General features: G+C 35.6%; 1 protein-coding gene across 8 annotated transcripts in view; it reads left to right on the top strand.

The window, feature by feature from the left end:
* The first annotated feature begins 4,228 nt into the window (after positions 1-4,228).
* Positions 4,229-19,795, top strand: part of LOC116305110 (hemicentin-1) — a 35,398-nt gene continuing 19,831 nt past the window's right edge. For all 8 annotated transcript variants that reach the window (XR_016121639.1, XM_089039652.1, XM_089039649.1 and 5 more), the window contains exons 1-7: positions 4,229-4,367; positions 4,628-5,050; positions 9,524-9,805; positions 15,106-15,357; positions 18,059-18,325; positions 18,790-19,053; positions 19,356-19,622. Coding sequence is in view for 7 of the 8 variants with exons in the window: in XM_089039652.1 (XP_088895778.1) it covers positions 4,313-4,367; positions 4,628-5,050; positions 9,524-9,805; positions 15,106-15,357; positions 18,059-18,325; positions 18,790-19,053; positions 19,356-19,622 (1,810 nt within the window). In the remaining variant the exon portion in view is untranslated. The remainder of the gene's footprint in view (positions 4,368-4,627; positions 5,051-9,523; positions 9,806-15,105; positions 15,358-18,058; positions 18,326-18,789; positions 19,054-19,355; positions 19,623-19,795) is intronic.

The following is a 19,795-nucleotide window of genomic DNA, read 5'->3' as shown; positions in this document are numbered from 1 at the left end:
TTCCGACAATTAATTTATCACAGAATTCGCTTCCAAACTCAACAAAATAGCGAAGAACTAGGTGTTAAAAGGAAAATAAAAAGGACAATTACTCATCGTACTAGATAAATCGAGTATTAAGAGAATGAATGGTTATTTAGGGTATTTGGATTAACTTATTAACTTATTAACCGATATGTACGCCTACGTAAGCGGTCAAGAGGCAGGTATAAGATACAGTAGTTCGTCACTTAAAGTGCTAGTCTTAAGAAAATATTAATGACGCAAAAAAAGTCCGATTTTGTATATGCTCAAATAGGTGATAATGCTCACCAATAAACAATAACTGGTTCGAAAAAGAAACTTTTCCCGTCTGAATTCTACTTCCGAAAATTGTTAAAAGCTCGTCCGCCATTTCTATGCAGCGATTTTTGTCGTTGCATTATAATTTATGTGTGACGTCATATGCGCAACTAGCATCCTTTTTATCCACACTGACTCTACAGCATTCTCTTTAAAAAGGCATGACTTGGTTTAAGGCTTGCTTTTGATCCTTTTACACAGGTTGAACATAGCAATCACAATGTCTCTAGTCATTCCGTTGTCACCATTCCCGAAGATTTACCTCTTTCTGATTCTGAGGTTTCAGTTCTTAGCAAGGGTTTAAAATTCGTTCCTCTTGCTAAGAAATCTGATGAATTTCAGGTCAAGAAAGATTCTGAATCTTTTTTTCGCCGTACTCGCCTTCAAGCTTTTTTCTCCGACTCTTCTAACTCTAACTGTGAACGTGATGTCTTTGAGCGCCTTTGTCCTCGTAAGTCTAACTGGGTCCCTCCCGAGGGACAATTTTCTTCTCTTGATCTTTTTGTCAATAAGTGTCGCCGTGATATTTCTAATCTCAATCTTAACCGTAAACTCAGTTACTCTAACCTTTCTAAGGACGAGTGGTTGGCTTTACGTCAATTACGCAATCGTTCTGACATTGCTATTAAGCCCGCTGACAAAGGCGGTGCAGTTGTTGTCTGGCGTTCTGACCTGTACGAACAGGAGGCTTTACGTCAATTCTCTGATACTAATTTTTATTGTGAAGTGGATAAGGATCTTACCCCTGACAATCAAAAATTAGTTAAAGACACTGTTAACTCTTTCATTTCTGATGGCTCTTTACCTTCCACTGCTAAAAACCTCTTTGTTATTACTCCTCGTACTTCTCACGTCTATTTTCTTCCTAAGATTCACAAAGCTAACAACCCTGGTCGTCCTATTGTTTCTGCTTGTAGTTGTCCTACCGAACACATCTCTAGCTATCTAGATTCTCTCATGTTGCCTATTGCTCAGTCTTTACCTACTTATATTAAGGATACTAATCACGCTCTTAGTATTTTTAATGATTTTCGCTTTCCTGATAATTCTTCTAAGCTTTTGTTTACTATGGATGTCAAATCTTTGTATACTGTTATTCCTAATGATGAGGGCCTTCGTGCTCTTCAGCATTTTTTCGATCTTCGTCCTGTCCTCGAGCCCAGCACTCCCACTTTGTTACGCTTAGCTGAACTTGTTCTTACTCTTAATTGTTTTTCTTTCGGTGATCGGTATTATCGGCAGGTAAACGGTGTTGCTATGGTTACTAAGATGGGCCCTAGTTATGCCAATTTGTTTGTTGGTTATATCGAAAACCTTGTTTTTCAACAATATACTGGACCTAAACCTGAGTTTTTTTGGACGGTATATTGATGATTGTATTGGTGCAACTTCTTGTTCGCGTAATGACTTAAATTCTTTCATCTCTTTTGTTAACTCTTTTCACCCTGCCTTAGACTTTACGTGGGAGGTTAGTGAAACATTAGTCACTTTCCTTGACATCTTGCTTAGTGTTAATGACGACCGTCTTAGCACTAGTGTCCATTACAAACCTACTGACTCTCATTTTTATTTACTCTACTCGTCTTCTCATCCTAAGCACACTCTTAACGCTATTCCGTTCTCGCAATTTCTTCGTCTTCGTCGTTTGTGTAGTGATGATCTTGATTTTTCTGTTAAATGTTCTGAGATGCGTTTCTTCTTCCTTAAGCGTAATTATCCTGCTCATGTTATTGATCGCCCCATTCGTAAAGTTTCTACTATTGATCGTACCACCGCTCTCACTCCTCACACTCGTCCCTCTAATGACCGCATTCCTTTCACTCGTACGTATCATCCTATTAACATTTCCATTAAGCCTATTGTTAACCGCAACTTTTCTCTGCTTGACTCTGATACCCGCACTTCTGCTATTTTCAACAACCGCCCTCTCTTTTCCTATAAACGTGATCGTAATCTCCGTTCTTTCTTGGTCAAGGGAGTTCTTCCCTCTAACAAAGAACCTGGTACTTTTCGCTGTTCTCGTAAACGTTGTTATACTTGTCCTCACATAGCCTCTCAGACTTCTGTTGTCGGTCCTAAATCTACTGTTAAAATCACTGACCATTTTGTTTGTACCACTTCTAATGTTGTATATTGTATTAAATGTACCCGCTGTAATCTTTTGTATGTGGGTGAGACTGGCCGCCGTCTTGGTGATCGCATTTGCAATCATCTTTATGATATTCGCAATAACGATCCCACCAAACCAGTTTCCCGCCATTTTAATCTAGCTAACCATTCTCTTTCTGACTTCATTGTTTTCGGTCTTTCTTTGCTTAACGGCAACAATGATTGTCGCAAGACCAAAGAAATGCAGCTTATTCACCTATTGGGCACTCTTAGTACCAACGGGATTAATGAACGCTTTATTTTCAACTAACCTTTCCTTTTGTCTTTTGATTGTTTGTTTTTGTTTCCTTGCCTACCTTGCTCTCATTGGTTTCTTTTGTCTTATTCTATCATATATACACTCCTTTCTACCACTTCTTTCTCTTTTACTCCGACGAAGGACTAGCGTCCGAAACGTCAGTAAGTTTTTTCATCTTTTCACGGTGTATAATTTACCTTTTCATCATTACTGTAAACAAAAGTAGGTGTTAAAAGGAATATAAAAGGACGACTTATCATCTTACCAGCTAAATCGAGTATTTAAAATATTAAATTGAGTCAAATACCTTGAATCATTCGAATGTAAACACTATAAACCAAAGGAAGCCCAATCTCTAGGATGTCATCTAGTATCCACGAGTTCGCCATAAGGCGGTTTGATTCTGTTAACAGTCAAAACCTCACACTTCTTGATGTTGAAACTTAGTCTCCAGTCTGTGCTCCCGATCATACAGTGTGTCTAGATCCTCTTTAAGTAAAAATAAAAGTAAAAATCATAGTACAAATCAAAAGTCGGGGGGAAAAATATTCTTAATTTTTGGCAAGTCTTCCACGCGTGCGCTGTTATACCGGAAGTCCAAGAAATCCTGGTCTCAAAAAATGGATTATGCCAGAGCCTTGGTTCTTAATTCGCCGCAGGCTAGAAGAAACGCAGGCTCTGGGTACGAGATTGAAAACTAACCAAGTTTAGGCATTTTTCTTTCGGAAACTAAATAAGAAACAATTTCAAAACTAATTCTTCACTTTTTTCTCTTTTTTAATAGAGAAATTGCGATTTCTATCTGACTCGCCCTAGACTCCGCTCGGAAAAGTGTCAGTTTTCGCCGATTTTGAGATGTTTTTTCAAGATAATTAAAAAAGCAAAAATGGTGACCCCCATTTTTTATTTCAGATTTTTGATAAATGCAATGCTCGTCAGTATATATCAAAATATGAAGGAAATATTATTGGATATATTTTGAAATATTTTGATTGGAATAGTTGACATGTGCAATTTTGGCCCTTCGTAGAGGCTCACATACCTTCATTTTTCACTAATAGTTCAAAAACCATAGTCATCCAATGATTTTGATGGATTTAATGGTATAGATTTTCTAGCAAACTTCGAGATATAAGTACGTTTTGGTGTATGAAAGTACTTTTAACGGTGGATAAAGGTTCTTGACTACAGCTTCCGGTTGCTACCGCATTTCATTACAAAACCCATAAATTGACATATTTGGAGACCATCTAGCGAAAAAACGAGAATTGTGACCCCATCTTTTTATTGCAGTTTTTAAATGTCCATAACATAATTAATGTTCAAGCAAATTTTCAGGACAAAGTTATTTGCAAAATTTCTTTGAAAGGAATTACCATAATTCGCCTCCCACTCCCGCTTTCCTTTCTTACCTTCCCCTGACCCTCTGCGCGCTCCGAAGAAAACAAGTGAGAGACGACTTGGGACGAGTCAGGCGCAATTCGACCCTAGAATACGAGAATATTGACTAATGTCAAGTAGTGCAATTTATCGTCGTTCTTCCTTATAGAGCTCCATAAAATAATGATTATAACTTATTTCTTGGTTTTTGCTACGGTAGCTTGTCTTTCTCCGACGGGTAAGATTAAAACTAAGATATAATTCAGCATTAATTTATTGCTGGTTAAAACGAAATCCTTGAAACTTGTTGATGAGACGCGAATTAAGCTTTATATGGCGGATTGTTTGTTATCGTGAATCTCGTAAACTTATTCAGAACCAAACAGTTCGTCATTTTTTTAGTCTATTAGGTGCGAGGGTTTAAAAATCTACTCCTGTACCACAAGTCATAACGAAAGAAAGAACTTCAAAATTCTTACAGATGTATTTCTTTTTTAGCTTCGTCATTCAGTTTTACAAGGAAGCCAGAACAGCCATTGATTGTTGTTTTAAACAGCAATAGCACGAATGTTGATTTTAGATGGGACTTAAGCCTTGCTAATGGGGATGTATTCAGCTATTTCAACTTTAGAAGATACGAGAAAGACAAAGGATCAGGATCAGATTCTATTGTTGTGTTGGGATTTTATCAAGTTGGATATACGAATGTCAACACCACCCTATACAGCTTGAGTACTAACGTTACCCATGGCCCATCGTCTGGATATGTTAGATTTACCATTAAAGATATCATGCAACAAGACAATAACAAAGATGGCAGTAAAGCAAATCCTCGATCAATCGAGTACGTCTATCAACTAGAGCTAAAGATGGGAAACATTTTGGATGCAATAAACAGTGATGTTGAAATGAGGATTTTATGTAAGTAATTATTAAAAGTAAGCTAAATAATCTCGATTTCCAATGTTAAAAGCTGTTCCACAGTCTTACAGATACCGTTAGGCAAATATAAAATTGATTATGATAGTTTTGTTTTATAGTGTACTGCAAAATTTTTTCTCTAGTTTACAAATGTGTTTGCACTTCCGGGTATAGAAAAATAAAAGTGATTAGCCAAGTTTATTTAATCTTATTTATTTATTTCTTAATTCTTATTGTTCTTATTGTTAAAATTCCCTATTAGTTAAGTTTATACTCTGTTTTATTCGTCTTAAAGAAAGATGTTGGAGAACAGCCGAAGTCCAAATTGTTATAAGTTTATGAGCTTTAATTTAGGCAGTCATCATGTCTAGATACCCGGTTATTATTAGTTATTAAATTTATTATTAGATGTGATTTTTCATGAAATTCAAAAGCTTCCAGGTATCTAGTATTTTGAAATTCGATAATGGGTGCCGGGTATCTTCGTTAATTTATTGCTTTTGTAGTTTTCTATTTGTTCAAGAGATATAACTCTGCTTGGATATCATACGATTCGACCCTTCATTATGATTATCATTAATTTGGCGAACAAATTTATTATCATGGAAAGATATCTGAAAATTTGTATGTTTAATGCCTATTAATATTTTTACTTTAATAATAGGAAAGTGCTTCTGAGCAGCATTAAGTTGAAAACATTAAAAATTAAAAAAGTCTTACTATATTAAATATTGGCTTTCTTATATTATCCCATACCATATTTTTGCCCACACTTAGATATGAGCTGTTCCCAACTCTAAGTGAGCTTGAAAATAGAAGATGTTATAGTACATTATTATCATTTTATGATGCATACCACACAAATAAGAGCAATATTTCAAATTTTGTAGGCTGGTGCCAATAAAGTGCACAGTATTATCTTTCACAAAAAATACCATGTACAGTATTTGTTACCAACGTGTAGCATTACTAACTTAAAATATAAATTGATATTTTACTTGGACATTAATACATAGCATACTGTACAGTTGTAATACATGATACATAGTATTTTTAGCTTTCTCAAGCTGGCATATTATGTATGTACAAACCAACATGCAGGATATTACCAGCTACACGTATAAAAATATGAATGTTTACCTTGAACTTCAAGATCTATTTTATATCAGTGGTAGTTATATCACAGGGCACCCATTTTAGATTAAAGTGAATGGTGAAATTAAAATTTAAATTCGAGATCAAGATAATGTCCTCCGTAATGCAAAAGAGCAAAAAAATCAATGAAAAATGCACTAGAACATTTTTTTCGTGCGCGCCTTTGTTTTCTTAGTATTTAATTTCACTATATATGGTATCCAATGTTGATCTTATATACCCTGACAAGGGAGGAAACTTCAGTCGCCATCTTTGAACAAACGACTCACTTTGAACCAGGATTTCATCGTCTTTTAAACCTCGAACTCCGCAAAAAACTTGATCAAAATGATCCTTACAATATATGGGGGATTCATTTATTTAAAACTCTTTTGGCTCTTCCTACAAGATTTCTATAACTAAATTTTTCGTGCAGAAAATTTTTCGCTTGCAGTTACTATACCTGCGTAGTACTCGGGCGAGAACGAATTTCGACCTTACTACTCTCCTGCACAGGATTGTTGTAATGTGTACATGACCCACCACCAGCCACCCCACTGGGCTAGTTTTGTCCTTGAAAAATCCTTCCACAAAGTTCTCTATGGTCGACATTTTTTGCTTTTTTGGTTGGTTTTACTTTGAAAAATGAAAGATAACTACAGATAATTTAACACTATATCAGGTTTAGTGAAAATTACAACGGACGTCCTTCATTTAACTTAAAATTTTGGAGATTTCTAGACTTTTTCAGGAGAAAACTGCATCATCATGAAAGCTAGTAAGCAACAATCGATGCTAAATTTTTATGCTTTTCATTTTAGAAGTCCTTAATGTAAATGAAAGTATTTTAATGAAAGAATTATCAGTTTAGCTAACGCCAGTTTGGTTTCGTTGTTTAAAGGGCCTGGCAAAATAAATGATTCAATAGTTGAGTAATCAAGCTCAGGAACGACATATATCTTATGTCCAGCGTTTATAATCTGTTTTGCTGCTAATAAAGTAAGCATTTCTATTTTATTACTTTCATTGTGGTAAAAATACTCTATACAAAAACGTAAAACTCTTAATATGGATAACCAAAAGATCGTTAAGTAAAAGAAATGAAAATATAATTCAGATGTTCTACTTATTTACTTTTATATTGACCAATTAAAGAGTATAGCAAGGGGCTTACTGTTATTAAAACAAACTTTATTTGAAGTTTCTTCCCATTTTTGCTGTGTTTGGTCCTTTTTATACCAACAGACACATGAAAAAAAATTATATTTAGGGTATACTAAATATCAATGTGATAAAGACAAAAAAATTTTGCAATGGAAGTTCATGAATAAAAATAATTATCAAGCTCTTAACATGTGATAGTCTCTATATATTTTAACCACTTCATCATATTGTCATTGTTCCAATGGCTTACATGTAATTTGTGGTTCAGCAATCAGAACTGAAATTGCCTAGGAGGGGTACTAGGGGAAGGTTCAGGGGTGGGGGTGGGTGGAATGACAAACACCATCAGTCTTGTTCAAGATGGTAGGAAATTTGCATTTGCATTCAGTTTATTTGTATATAAGTAAGTTGCATACTAGCTACCGAGTATTAATTTAACTTACTAAAAAACATTTTATTTGAAAATCAAGGTATAGCATACTAATGTTTATAATGATGCTGTAGCATGAGAAATATTTTTATGTTTATATAGTAGCCCATTGTTTTCATCGTGAGTCAGACGACCTGTATCTATCCAGCTGTTAGGTCTGTTTCATATGCAAATGTCTTATAACTTCCTGTTGTTTTTATTTATATTCTTCAATTTTTGTTACCAAACACTTGCCAGAATGGAAAAATATTAGAAAATCAGTATCCATTTAGTGGTTTCTACAGTATCTGCCAAGTGTTATACTTGTGCTTGTTTAGAAACTTATTGTTATAAACAGAGTATGGGTGGTTGAGATTTTTGCATGATATGTTTACATGGCTTGATTTTAAGGTATGGCAGACTAATTTTCATGATACAATACGTCAAGGCCTGTTACATGCAATTTGTATAATACCATAAAGAAAGATATGTTGGGTCTCATAACTTCATCTGAAAACAAAAAATAAAAAATAAAAATAAAATAAGAAAATAAAATAAATGACTTTTCTATTTTTTTCCTTCTGGGAAAAGGATTTCAATTGATTTTATAAAACTTTGGAAACAGCTTTACCAAGTGACTCATTTCTAGCATAAAATCCAATTGTAAATAAAATATGTTTGTATTTTCTGAAAAAAAAAGTGACTGCTGACATGTGTGTGCTGAGTGAGTGCTGAGTGTCATCTTGAATTTTATTTTCTATGCTTGTTATGCAATGAAATATGCTGTATTCTAGACTTGCCCAAAGTCAGGGGCAGAAGTTAGATAATATTTGCAGTTTTCCAGTGACCAATTCAATTTCTTTCTTTTATGCGTTCTTCATTATTTAATATTGTTTTGTAAGCTACAGACTATTGTCACAGTGATTGTAACGTTCAATGAATACTTACACTTATAATGTGTTCAGCTACGACTGCCTGATAGATAAATGTAGATTTAATAGATAGAATTGTGAAGGCTCTAAGTAAATATTCTGACTCAAAAGCAAGGCACACCATGATTTTAATTTTTTAAGCTGCATTAGTTTTGGACTAAGTTTGTGTGGACTTTGACTCTCTCTTCAATGACTGACTGACTGACTGACTGACTGACTGACTGACTGACTGACTGACTGACTGACTGACTGACTGACTGACTGACTGACTGACTGACTGACTGACTGACTGACTGACTGACTGACTGACCTGACTGACTGACTGACTGACTGACTGACTGACTGACTGACTGACTGACTGACTGACTGACTGACTGACTGACTGACTGACTGACTGACTGACTGACTGACTGACTGACTGACTGACTGACTGACTGACTGACTGACTGACTGACTGGCTAGATTGGTAGGTGACAAGGGGACATAGGTAATTTAGAATGGGAATCATTTACTTTGTAAATGTAAGTGTAAGTTTTTATTTAATGTATGAAATCTAGTTTTTTTTTCTCTTATAAAACTTAGTGTAGATTATATTTCAAGCATAAGACTGTATGTTCTGCATGCAAATGTACTGCTCAAACAATGCATATAGTTAATGCTCACTATGCACCTTAAACAGAGCTACCTGGACTTAGGGATGTGCCAATTATTTGATGCTTTTTCATTCTAGGGCTTAAAAATTAATATAAATATTTATCTATGATAATATCTTATGCCACTCATATTATATCACACTAGATAAGTTTAAAAAGTTTTATTTTTTAAATTTTACAGTCCCTCCCACCATCACTGCATTCGTCTGTCAAGGCTGTGATAGTGGAAGTGCTGTCAAGAACCAAACCATCACCTTGTTGTGCAATGCTACTGGTAAACCCATACCAAACATCAGATGGATGAAGAATGGAGAATATTACAATGGAAGTAGTTCAGTATCAAGTCCAATGAACAAGCTTGTCTTCCAACAAGTAGCAATAAATGACAGAGGAAACTATACCTGTATTGCTGACAACGGGGTTGGTAATCCGGACAGGAAGTCATTGACTTTACTTGTTAAATGTAAGTAGGGATTTAATATACGCAACATAGTTTTTTTATGCAAATTATTAATGACCGAGTAGTTACGACAGTGGACTGCGTAGAGCTGCAAGGTTGTGTGTGTGTTTTTTTTAAAGTGCCCCGATTAGTGACTACCACTTTTGGTGCACAAGAAAAACGACAAGTCAAATAAAGTTTATGTTATGTTCAAACCCCATCAATAACCGGTCATTTCTTTCACCGGCGTATTCAAAGAGTAATGATTCTGAATATGATCGTTGTACTGCACATGCAATACAGTGGTACCCGGATAATACGATCGCCGTCGCGGGGACAAGATGCAGTGTCTGTATTAACCAAGTGTCCGTATAAACTGAATTGGTCAATTAACGTCACGTAAATGGGTTTTGTTGTGTAAATATGATTATGCAAAAACCTAAAAAAAGTTTTTACTCAAAAGCCCTATTCTGTCGTTGTTTTTTTTATTATTTATTTTCCTACTTGGGAAATTCTGATTTTATGTCATACGCTACGTTCGAGATATTAAAATTCTAACACAATACCGAGGAAAAAAAGCGTTTAAACTCAAAAGGAAGTAGATACTTGCTGTAGGTCGAACTAGCGAACTTTTCTGCCATAAAATTCTTATTATTGCCGTGCAAGGTAGGAATGTCGTATGTGGTACCTTGTTTATTTCTACAATGCCAATAAATGTATTTGGTGGTCCATGTGTTTGTGCCATAAGATGAAATATCATACGATGAAAGCTCCCAATCATGTCTGAATTTAAGATGTCAAACATGAACTATTAGCGACCAGATTACAAGTTGAGCTTTCGAATTCACACAGTTAATCATGTAATGCGCACTCGATCATATTTAGAATGTTAGAATGCGCAATATCAAGTATTAAATATTATTATTATTATTACAGTGTGGCTGTTTTGAGAGAATGAAGTATATGCATCAACCGGGTGGACTACGACTGAAAATGGGCATACTTGGACAGAAAAAAAGTGTCCGTTGTCCGTATTATCCGGTGTGGCTATTAAACTTATATATAGAAATTTGTTTGAAATTCGGGCGGGACACAACAACATGTCATTAATAAGTCTAATATTTGTATATCCGTATTAACTTACTGTCCGTAAGGCCGGGTTCCACTGAATTAATGTGCGCATGTATGCAAAGCAGCAACCTGGAAAAAGCCACGTTTTGAAATCTTAAAATTCTTTAAATTTTATTCATTATGAAGCTTGTATAATGTCTGAGTCAAATACTGATTAATGCTTTCAAGCACACAACTAGTGCATATTGGAGGCAAATTTTTTTTATAACTTTATTATCGATAGAAGAGTAAGTCATACATTAATGCCGTCCACCTCCACATAGCTATTTACAAGATTTTTTTTTACTTTACATTTTTTTAAAAATTTCATTCTATTATTTCATATATAATTTCCTCTATATGTATTTTTTAAATGTATTATTATTATTATCTTTATGTATATATACGTGTGTATATATATATACCGACCTCCTCCGCATAAATATACAATTTTGACAAAACAAACGCACAGACGACGAACAAACAGAATAATAGACAAATAGACAAAGGGAACAAAGGCACAGTGGGAGGCAAAAATGGTGATGGATGATGCACGAGACGATTCGCAACGATGAAACTTCGCTCAACAATGTTGCGTGAAAGATTGTTCTAGCATATGGCGTGCGGTTACGATATTGAACGATATTTATGAAGCATCATCATTGTACTCAAGATTTCCACAATGTGTATCGTTACTAAAGAAAAAGACATTCAAATGAAGAAATGTTTCGCCATTCAGCTGGAGTATTGCATCAGGGGCTAGTTGCACTTAAAGCCTCGGCCTCACCTACACTCAGGGGCTTAAAATATCTGAGTAAAAGGTGCTGCCTTTACTCTAAAAATATCTAAAAATCGGTAAGACCTTCGCCGTGAATCGGATTACCACATAAAATGGTGTATGTATTATCCTAATTCATGTGCCTCTCGACAAGTGCAGCTAAGGGGTGGAGATATTTTTACTAATCCTGGACTTGCTAACCATCGAATTGGTATACCTACAAGGATAACCAATAGTGTATACAAATCGTGGTCAACGTGGGTCCCGGAATCTTGGCAACTGCATATCAATCAATACCCTCCCTACTGTGAACCGGAGGCTTAGAATCGATCATCCTAAGACCTTGACGCATGATGTTACCATCTCACACCTGAATGTGCGCTCGCTAAAGAATCCCGAAAATTTCCTCCAGGTCAAAGAACTCATAAACAACAACGACTTCGATGTATTTACCCTCTCGGAAACATAGCTTAATACCACTGCTAGGAAAACGGAAATAAACATCGACGACTACAGGCTAATAAGATCTGATCAACACCCTGAAGATCAACCGTTTACAAGATCTTACATCATCTACCACTGACGGTTTTCAGCAGGTTTGGATCTACCACACAAGAAACTTACATAAATTATCCTTTGCATAGTGTACAGACCCCCTGGCTAACCCGTATCTTGTCTAGAAGATAAACCGGCGTACTGTCAAGCTCTAACACTTGGAAAAGACATTTTCATAATATGCGACTTGAACTGCAACTTTCTTTGTGATAGTCCGGAGACCACTGCTATCAAGAACTTAACTGCCTCTTAAACTTGACACAACTAGTTTCCAAGCCCACCTGGGTTACTAAGTCTTCTAGAGCTCCCTGTAACCCTGGTGATTGGGAAGCTTATCCCAATATTAGTCAAGATGTTAAGGTATCAGTGTACCCCAAAATTGCTCAAAAGTATCGATTTTTACATTTCGATAGTTATTTTTAATAGCGAGCAATAAAAAAAAAAAAAATAAAAAAAAAAAAAAAAACGGTTTGTGTAAACAAAGGCTCTTCCGCTCAGTCAGAAACATTTTTGCGTTTTTCTCGGAAGTGATTTTGCGTTCAGTTACCCGTACATTTTGAGTCCCATGTCAAAGGGAATTTGACCGGTTTAACTGAAATTTTGAGGAAGTCATCTTGGATAGTTGTTCTTCAAAAGCGTGGCTCCAATTTTTTATTTTTTGCTTATTTCCAAAGTTATCGTGGATTTTGGCTTGCATACCGGTGATATAAGAGCGTATAAAAAAGCAACTAATCAAAAATCGGAGACACACTTTTGACAAGTGATGTCTTGTGATCTCGGAAAGGTAATAAGCATTGGTTTCCGATCAATACCGGCTGTCATCGAACTCCGCGAAGATGCGACGGTGAAAATTTGAATAATTCGCTCTAATTTAAAAGGATAAATATATTTTACAAAAAGGAAAAAAGGAATAGTTTCTACATTTATTCAGCTTTCAGAAAATCATACTTTGTTGAGGTTTCGATTAAAAGGTTTTGTGCTATTAGGAGTTGAATGCACAATGGTCGCTAGGGGTGAAATAGGTCGTTCGAGATGAAATAGCGAGCAACAAAGAAAACAGGACGTCTATATGGAAAACTGTCCGACGATGTCTCAACCCCTTTGGTACCTCCTGTTTGCCATATTCACGTGACTGTATGGAGGCTGCAAATGACTTAAACGCGTTCTTCTCTTCTGTCGGGGAGAAAGCCACTCAAAAAGTTTAGCAACTGGTCAATGATTTCATCTTAAATCCCAATGATTCTTTGTCTTTGAATTCTGAATTTAGCTGCAGCCACACGTCTTTGGCAATTTCTCCGTTTAATTTTCAACACGTTCCTTTCACTAAATACACCATCATGCAAATGGCTTCGAACAAATCCCCTGGTAATGACAAGGTTAGTATTAAAGTGATCAAGATGGTCTACCCCACTTCATCCAAGTTCTCACCAATTTAATCAATGAATCTCTCTCTTGTGGAATTTTCCCTAAAAACTGGAAAACAGCTGAAGTTATTACACACCTCAAAGATGGGGATCGTCGAAAGTTGTTGAGAGAATTGTGCATGACCAGTTAACTAGCTACTTGAGTTCCAACGCGTTGCTCTCACCCCATCAGAGCGGGAACAAGAAGCTTTACTCCACTGAAACACTTGGAATCTACTTCACAAGTCGATTGTATAGAGCTATTGATGAAAGGAGGATCACCGCAGCACTACTACTTGACTTCCGCAAAGCGTTCGATAGCATTGATCATGAAAGATTACTTGTAAAACTTGCCAATCTCGGTGTATCTGCGGCTGTATTGAAGTGGTTCAAAAGCTATTTGTTCGACAGAGTTCAACGTGTACGTATCAACATCTCTCTGTCCAGTCGTCTGGTGTTAAAGCATGGGGTGCCTCAAGGCTCAATACTGGGTCCATTGTTATTTAATATTTATATCAATGATTTACGCTCTGTGTGTGAGTCCTATGGTGTTGAGTCATGTTGATGATTCCAAATTATACATCACATTTTTTAAAGAGGAGTCTTACAAAGGCCTTGGGGACTTAAAGAATGATCTACTGAGAGTTGCTGCCTGGTGTAGCGATAATTCCCTCCTGATAAATCCAGACAAAACGCAGTTTTATGTTTTTGGCTCTCGACAAATGTTATCTCGATGTACCGTTCCACCAATAACGTTCCTTGGTAAAGAACTATTAGTGGTTAACTCAGTTAAAGACCTTGGAGTTATATTGGACAACCATCTCTCCTTTAGTGACCACATTGACTCCTTGGTATCGTCGCTTATGGGTAAATTGTCCATGCTCGAAGTCCGCTAACGCATTTTAAGCCTCTTTCAAAGAGCTACTATTAAATTGCTTTCTCAAAGACTTGAACTAAGACTTTATTCATAATATAATAATAGTAATGGTTTCCATATATATATATTTTTATATTTATCATTATTAGCTTTACTCATAGTTTTATTACTATGATAATTATAAGACCTTATGTATACGATAATAATAATATTAGTTTCTTTGATTGTAATTCTTTAGAATTGTTCTTATTGTTAATGGGCCTGAAAGGCCCTTTTTTGGAGACCAATAAAGTGTATGTATGTATATATGTATGTATTGCTACGTGCTTTTAGAGAAAATAACCGAAACATGGAAATCAGGCAATAGAGTGTGTAGGCCAATAAATTACCTTCAATAATATAAATCGCTATAAACAGTTTTCCATGTACCTTCACATGATCCCTAAGTACCTTTATCAGTGTAATCTAACGATTTATTCAATATGCGCTTAGCAATAAAAACAGTGGTAAAATCCTATGTTTTCTTATTTTTTATCTCTTTGCTTATTTTACTTTATCAACACTCAATATCGATTTTACTTGTTTCTTTCAACAATTCCAGTTCCTTCATCGTGTGAAATACGTCCTAATTCAACAACAGTTAACGAAACAGACAACGTGTCACTGAACGTCATCACCACAGGAAACCCACCTGTTTATGAGTACATCTGGACTCATCCTAATGGAAGTAGACTGACCGCCAATAGCAGACTGGCATTTACTGCCTCAAGACAAGATACTGGGACATACAAGGTTTCTGTGTATAATGGTGTTGGTGATCGGGGTATTTGCACAAGTAACGTCACTGTACAATGTAAGCTGATGCATTTATTGTCTATGTTGTTATATATTCTCGGTACCTATAATACATATGAACATACAATAAGATATGGAATAGCCGAAAATACTCATGTATACTGCAGGCTCTGCGCACTACATCATTCTTGGGGGTGGGATGGTGGGTCGTATACTCTTGATGAAGTTTGGACGATTGTACACAAAGGAAGAAGTGATGCTAATTTATACATTGTAAGGAATTGTGGGATGCCTAGTATGTTAATTTCATGTTTTATTTCGGTTCTGAAAAAATAGACGATATCCTCTTTGATCAAAATCGGTTTACGTTCACCTCTTATTACTCGTCTTTTGTTGTAATATTGTGAAGGGGAAAAAGGTCTTAATTTTACTTAATTGGTGAATATTTAAGAATATGTTATGTACGGAATGAGCCGGAATTCTGCTCTATTCGGATTTCTCATTTGCCTTTACGTAGGAGTCAATATTCTTAAATATCAAGCATCAGGTGGCTTGCTTTTATTTTTGTAACTACTGACCACAGATATTTAAAGGTCCAAGTCCTTTTAAAGTTTAGATTGTGATTGATCTTGGATACGTTCCTTGAGAATAGGATAAGTAGTAAGATAAATAGTAAGAAACCTAATTAGAATAAGAATGAACAGAATTAGATTGCTTAGTATCATGAGAGTGTGTAATCCCTAATTCCTCCAAAAACCGGCCCGTACTGCAGAAACACTACCACTAGAAATACTAGAATACGTTTGCGGCGCGGCCCATTAAGGCAGTGTTGCATTTTGTATGCGGTAATTTTTTCCCCTAACTTGTTTCGTTTGCGTATTGCCGCCATGAAGCATGCTTTAAACCGTAACTTTCTATTATAAAAAAAAAGTATTTCGTTGGAACTTTCGTTGGCACTTGATTTTGGACACCGGTCTTTTTGAGCTACTTTAGTTATGCAAACAATTTGGATGATTCCGAAAACCACACTAGCAAAGGCTACGTTCATAATGTTTGGCAGAGTGGGTGGGGTTGGGGGAAGGTGAAAATTTGAAATGTCCAGAATCTTAACACCCCCCATAAAGTCATGCAAAAAAATACGATCCCCCCTAAGCAAGGCTTGTAGTTTCTTCCAACAATTGTGCATCCCCCCATTTTTCTGATAAAAATGTGCCCATCCCCCACTTTTTCCAACCAAAATTTTCCCGATCCTCCCTACATTTCACCTGCCCCCGCCCCCCCTCCTCAGCCATACATTATGAACGCAGCCAAAGTGGGTCAGAAAATCGGTCAGAATCTTTTGTCTGCTGTTTTGGTGTTTAAGACGATTGTTCGATCATTTTTTTGTCCTTGTTTTGTTTTCCAGGGCCCAGTTGTTCAAAGCCCGATTAGTGCTAATCCTGGGTTAACTCTCAATAAGACCTATAGAGTTAATCCTGGATTAGTGCTAATCCAGGTTTGAACAACCCGGCCCTATTTGTCAGTTTCGGAGTTCGTGTTATCTGTACAAGGGTCGACAAACTTATTGTAGTATCAGTTGTTTTAATGGACCACCACTCCACTAGGGGAATACTGATTGTGCAAAAAACAAGCTCGAACAATCAGTTTAAAAACTTTGCTTCAACGTTCTTTGTCTGGTCTATCGCGTATATGTGAACGATGTTTCAAGAGTGGAGCTTTTATTAAAGGTAATGTTCCATTGACATCTTACTTTATTCATTCACTGTTGTCTCATACTCATTCTTATATAATAATGATGGCTATTGAAAATATTTAATGCAAAGCCTGAGATAATGATGAACATCTGAACATCTGTTGATACTAAATTCCTAACAGTTAGAATAACTTCTAGAATTACCCAACAGAGTCGAGGTGTATTTATTTTTGTATGTAATGGATTCCTCAACAAAATATATATGTTTTCTCTGATATCGTATATACCAATCCTTGAAAATGTAATAGTGATTTCAAGATACTGTAAATAAGAAAGTCATGTGCAACAGTGATTTAATAATTAACAGGGCCAGTGAGTTATGAATCTAATAAATCAACCAGCAAATCAGTAAAATCGCCTATTCTTCAAATTAACAGTTAAAAGAAAAATAGATAAATAAATAATTAAAAGACAATAAAAATTGGCTGGGTAAAGGATTATTAATGCATTTGCTTTTACTGACTGACAGCATTGATATCATTTGTTATTCGACTTTCAAAAACATTTATATACCATATTCGAAGAAGTAAAGTAAAACAATTAGTTACAAAAGGAAATAGCTGGATGCGATATTTATCTCTTTTTAAAAAAGTCCTTATCTTCGCTTTATGCTATTTTACTTGACGATGGCTCAGTGACCCGAGCGATTAAAAATATTGCAAAATTCATTAACGTGGAAAGGCTTTTAATATTAATTCCGAAAGAATTAAAAGATGTGCAATAATTTTCACAAGGCATAAAGGTTAGCAATAAATTCAAACAATCTGGCTTCGCTTGATTTTCTAGATAATGTTCATGATAATTGTATTTGATGATTAAAGTTTATTAGCATTTAACGAGTATTTCCTACTCTCCTCAGTTATAATATTTTTGGGAAAAAATAAAGCTTTGTTAAACATAGCCATACTTGAAGATGTCATTATTTAGTGATTATAACAGTTTTACCCCAGTATGCATCTTGAACGTTAATTGTTCTTGTTTTTATTTTTTATTTTTTTATTTTCAGACAAACCATATAACACAGACATCAGCCATTCTCCAAATAAGCCAACATTTTGTCTTGGAAGTCTTACCAATATTACTTGTACATCTAATGCAAACCCTCCTGTTGAAAAGTACTCTTTGTATCGAAACGAGGAATTGGTTCAGGGAAACAATGCTGGTCTATTCAAAGTGATGCTTGACAAAAAAGGGACAAGCAGATTTACGTGTGTATCTGAAAACAAGATTGGAGTCGGTGAAAACAAAAGTTTAACTCCAATCAACGTTAAAGGTTTGTATGATAAAATATTACTCGGTGCACTTAGACTCAGATCAAACGTCGAACCTCACATGAGCCGATGCTTATTACATCAAAGAAAATCTGCCTTGCTAATTATTGTTTCAATTACTTTCGGCTCATGTGAAGTTAAAAGTTTTACCTGAACCTATAAGACAATAGAGACGATTGATCAAGAGAAGTACAAATAATCGTTAATTTTACTCGGTAAAATTATGGAAATCGCATAATAGGAATTTTATATCTATGTTTTTAACCTACAAACATATTTATATAGTACTAAAACCTTTACGACTAATCTTTTTTATGCACTTTAATTGTCCAATTTTAGATTTATTGATGAAAATTGGCCAAAAAGACAAATAAATATTAGTTGTTGCTATTAATAACGAATTGTACCCCAGGTCGTTTTCATTTCGTATTCTAATAATATATTCTTTGAATTTATTTCCTTGCAGAACCACCGAAGATCAGTAATTGTGCGATATACGAAGGCGAAAAGGGAAATGCTTCAGCAGTTGAAGGAAGAAATGTAACTCTGAGGTGTGATATCTCTGGTAGTGAGCCGTTAAACATAACATGGACTAATGGACAGCAGCGGAATGACAACACTGTCACATTTGAACCAGTCAGCAGGAGTGATACTGGTACTTATAATCTGACAGTGAGCAACGGAGAGGAATGTAACAAAGCAGAAACGAGTTACTACCTAGACGTGTATTGTAAGTAGAACTGAAGTTGTTATGGACTATTTCGGGTTGCGTTTTTGGAAAGTAACTCAAGGTATTTTTATGAGGTACACAGAAAATATCCTTTATAAAAAATTTATATCCTTTTCTTTATTAGGTTCAAACGCTTGCATAGCTCCGCTCTGCCCTGCCCTGCCCTGCCCTGCCCTGCCCTGATATGAAACGAAACGAAATGATATGATATGTTTTCGATTACGCTTTGTTAAACATGGCACATTTGGTGATATAATATATCAGTAATCATTTTAAATGCGATTTTTTCCCTTTTCTTGTAGATAAACCAGAAAGCACACACGTCAGCCATTCTCCAAATATGACAGCATTTTGTCTTGGGAGTCTTATCAACATTACTTGTACATCTAATGCAAACCCTCCTGTTGATAACTACACTTTGTATCGAAACGAGGAATTGGTTCAGGGAAACAATGCTGGTCTATTCAAAGTGCTGCTTGACAAAAAAGGGACAAGCAGATTTACGTGTAAACCTGAAAACCAGATTGGAGTCGGGGAAAGCAAAAGTTTAACTCCGATCAACGTTAAAGGTTTGTATCATCAATACATGTAACATTTAAAGCGTGGTTTAAATGCAGCTACTCCTTACCAGATTCATTATGGCTAAAAATATTGTAAATTTAGCTTTTCTTAACAAATGCCCTATCCTTGTTAGAAAGAAAAGAGAAAAAAGAGAGAGTGAGAGAGAAGGAGAGAAAGAGTA

Source organism: Actinia tenebrosa, unplaced genomic scaffold (genome assembly GCF_029948245.1).
Source record: "Actinia tenebrosa isolate PJP-AT-01 unplaced genomic scaffold, QUT_ActTen_1.0 PGA_scaffold7__59_contigs__length_16204524, whole genome shotgun sequence".
Lineage (NCBI taxonomy): Eukaryota > Metazoa > Cnidaria > Anthozoa > Actiniaria > Actiniidae > Actinia > Actinia tenebrosa.
This window is presented reverse-complemented; position numbering and strand designations above follow the sequence as displayed.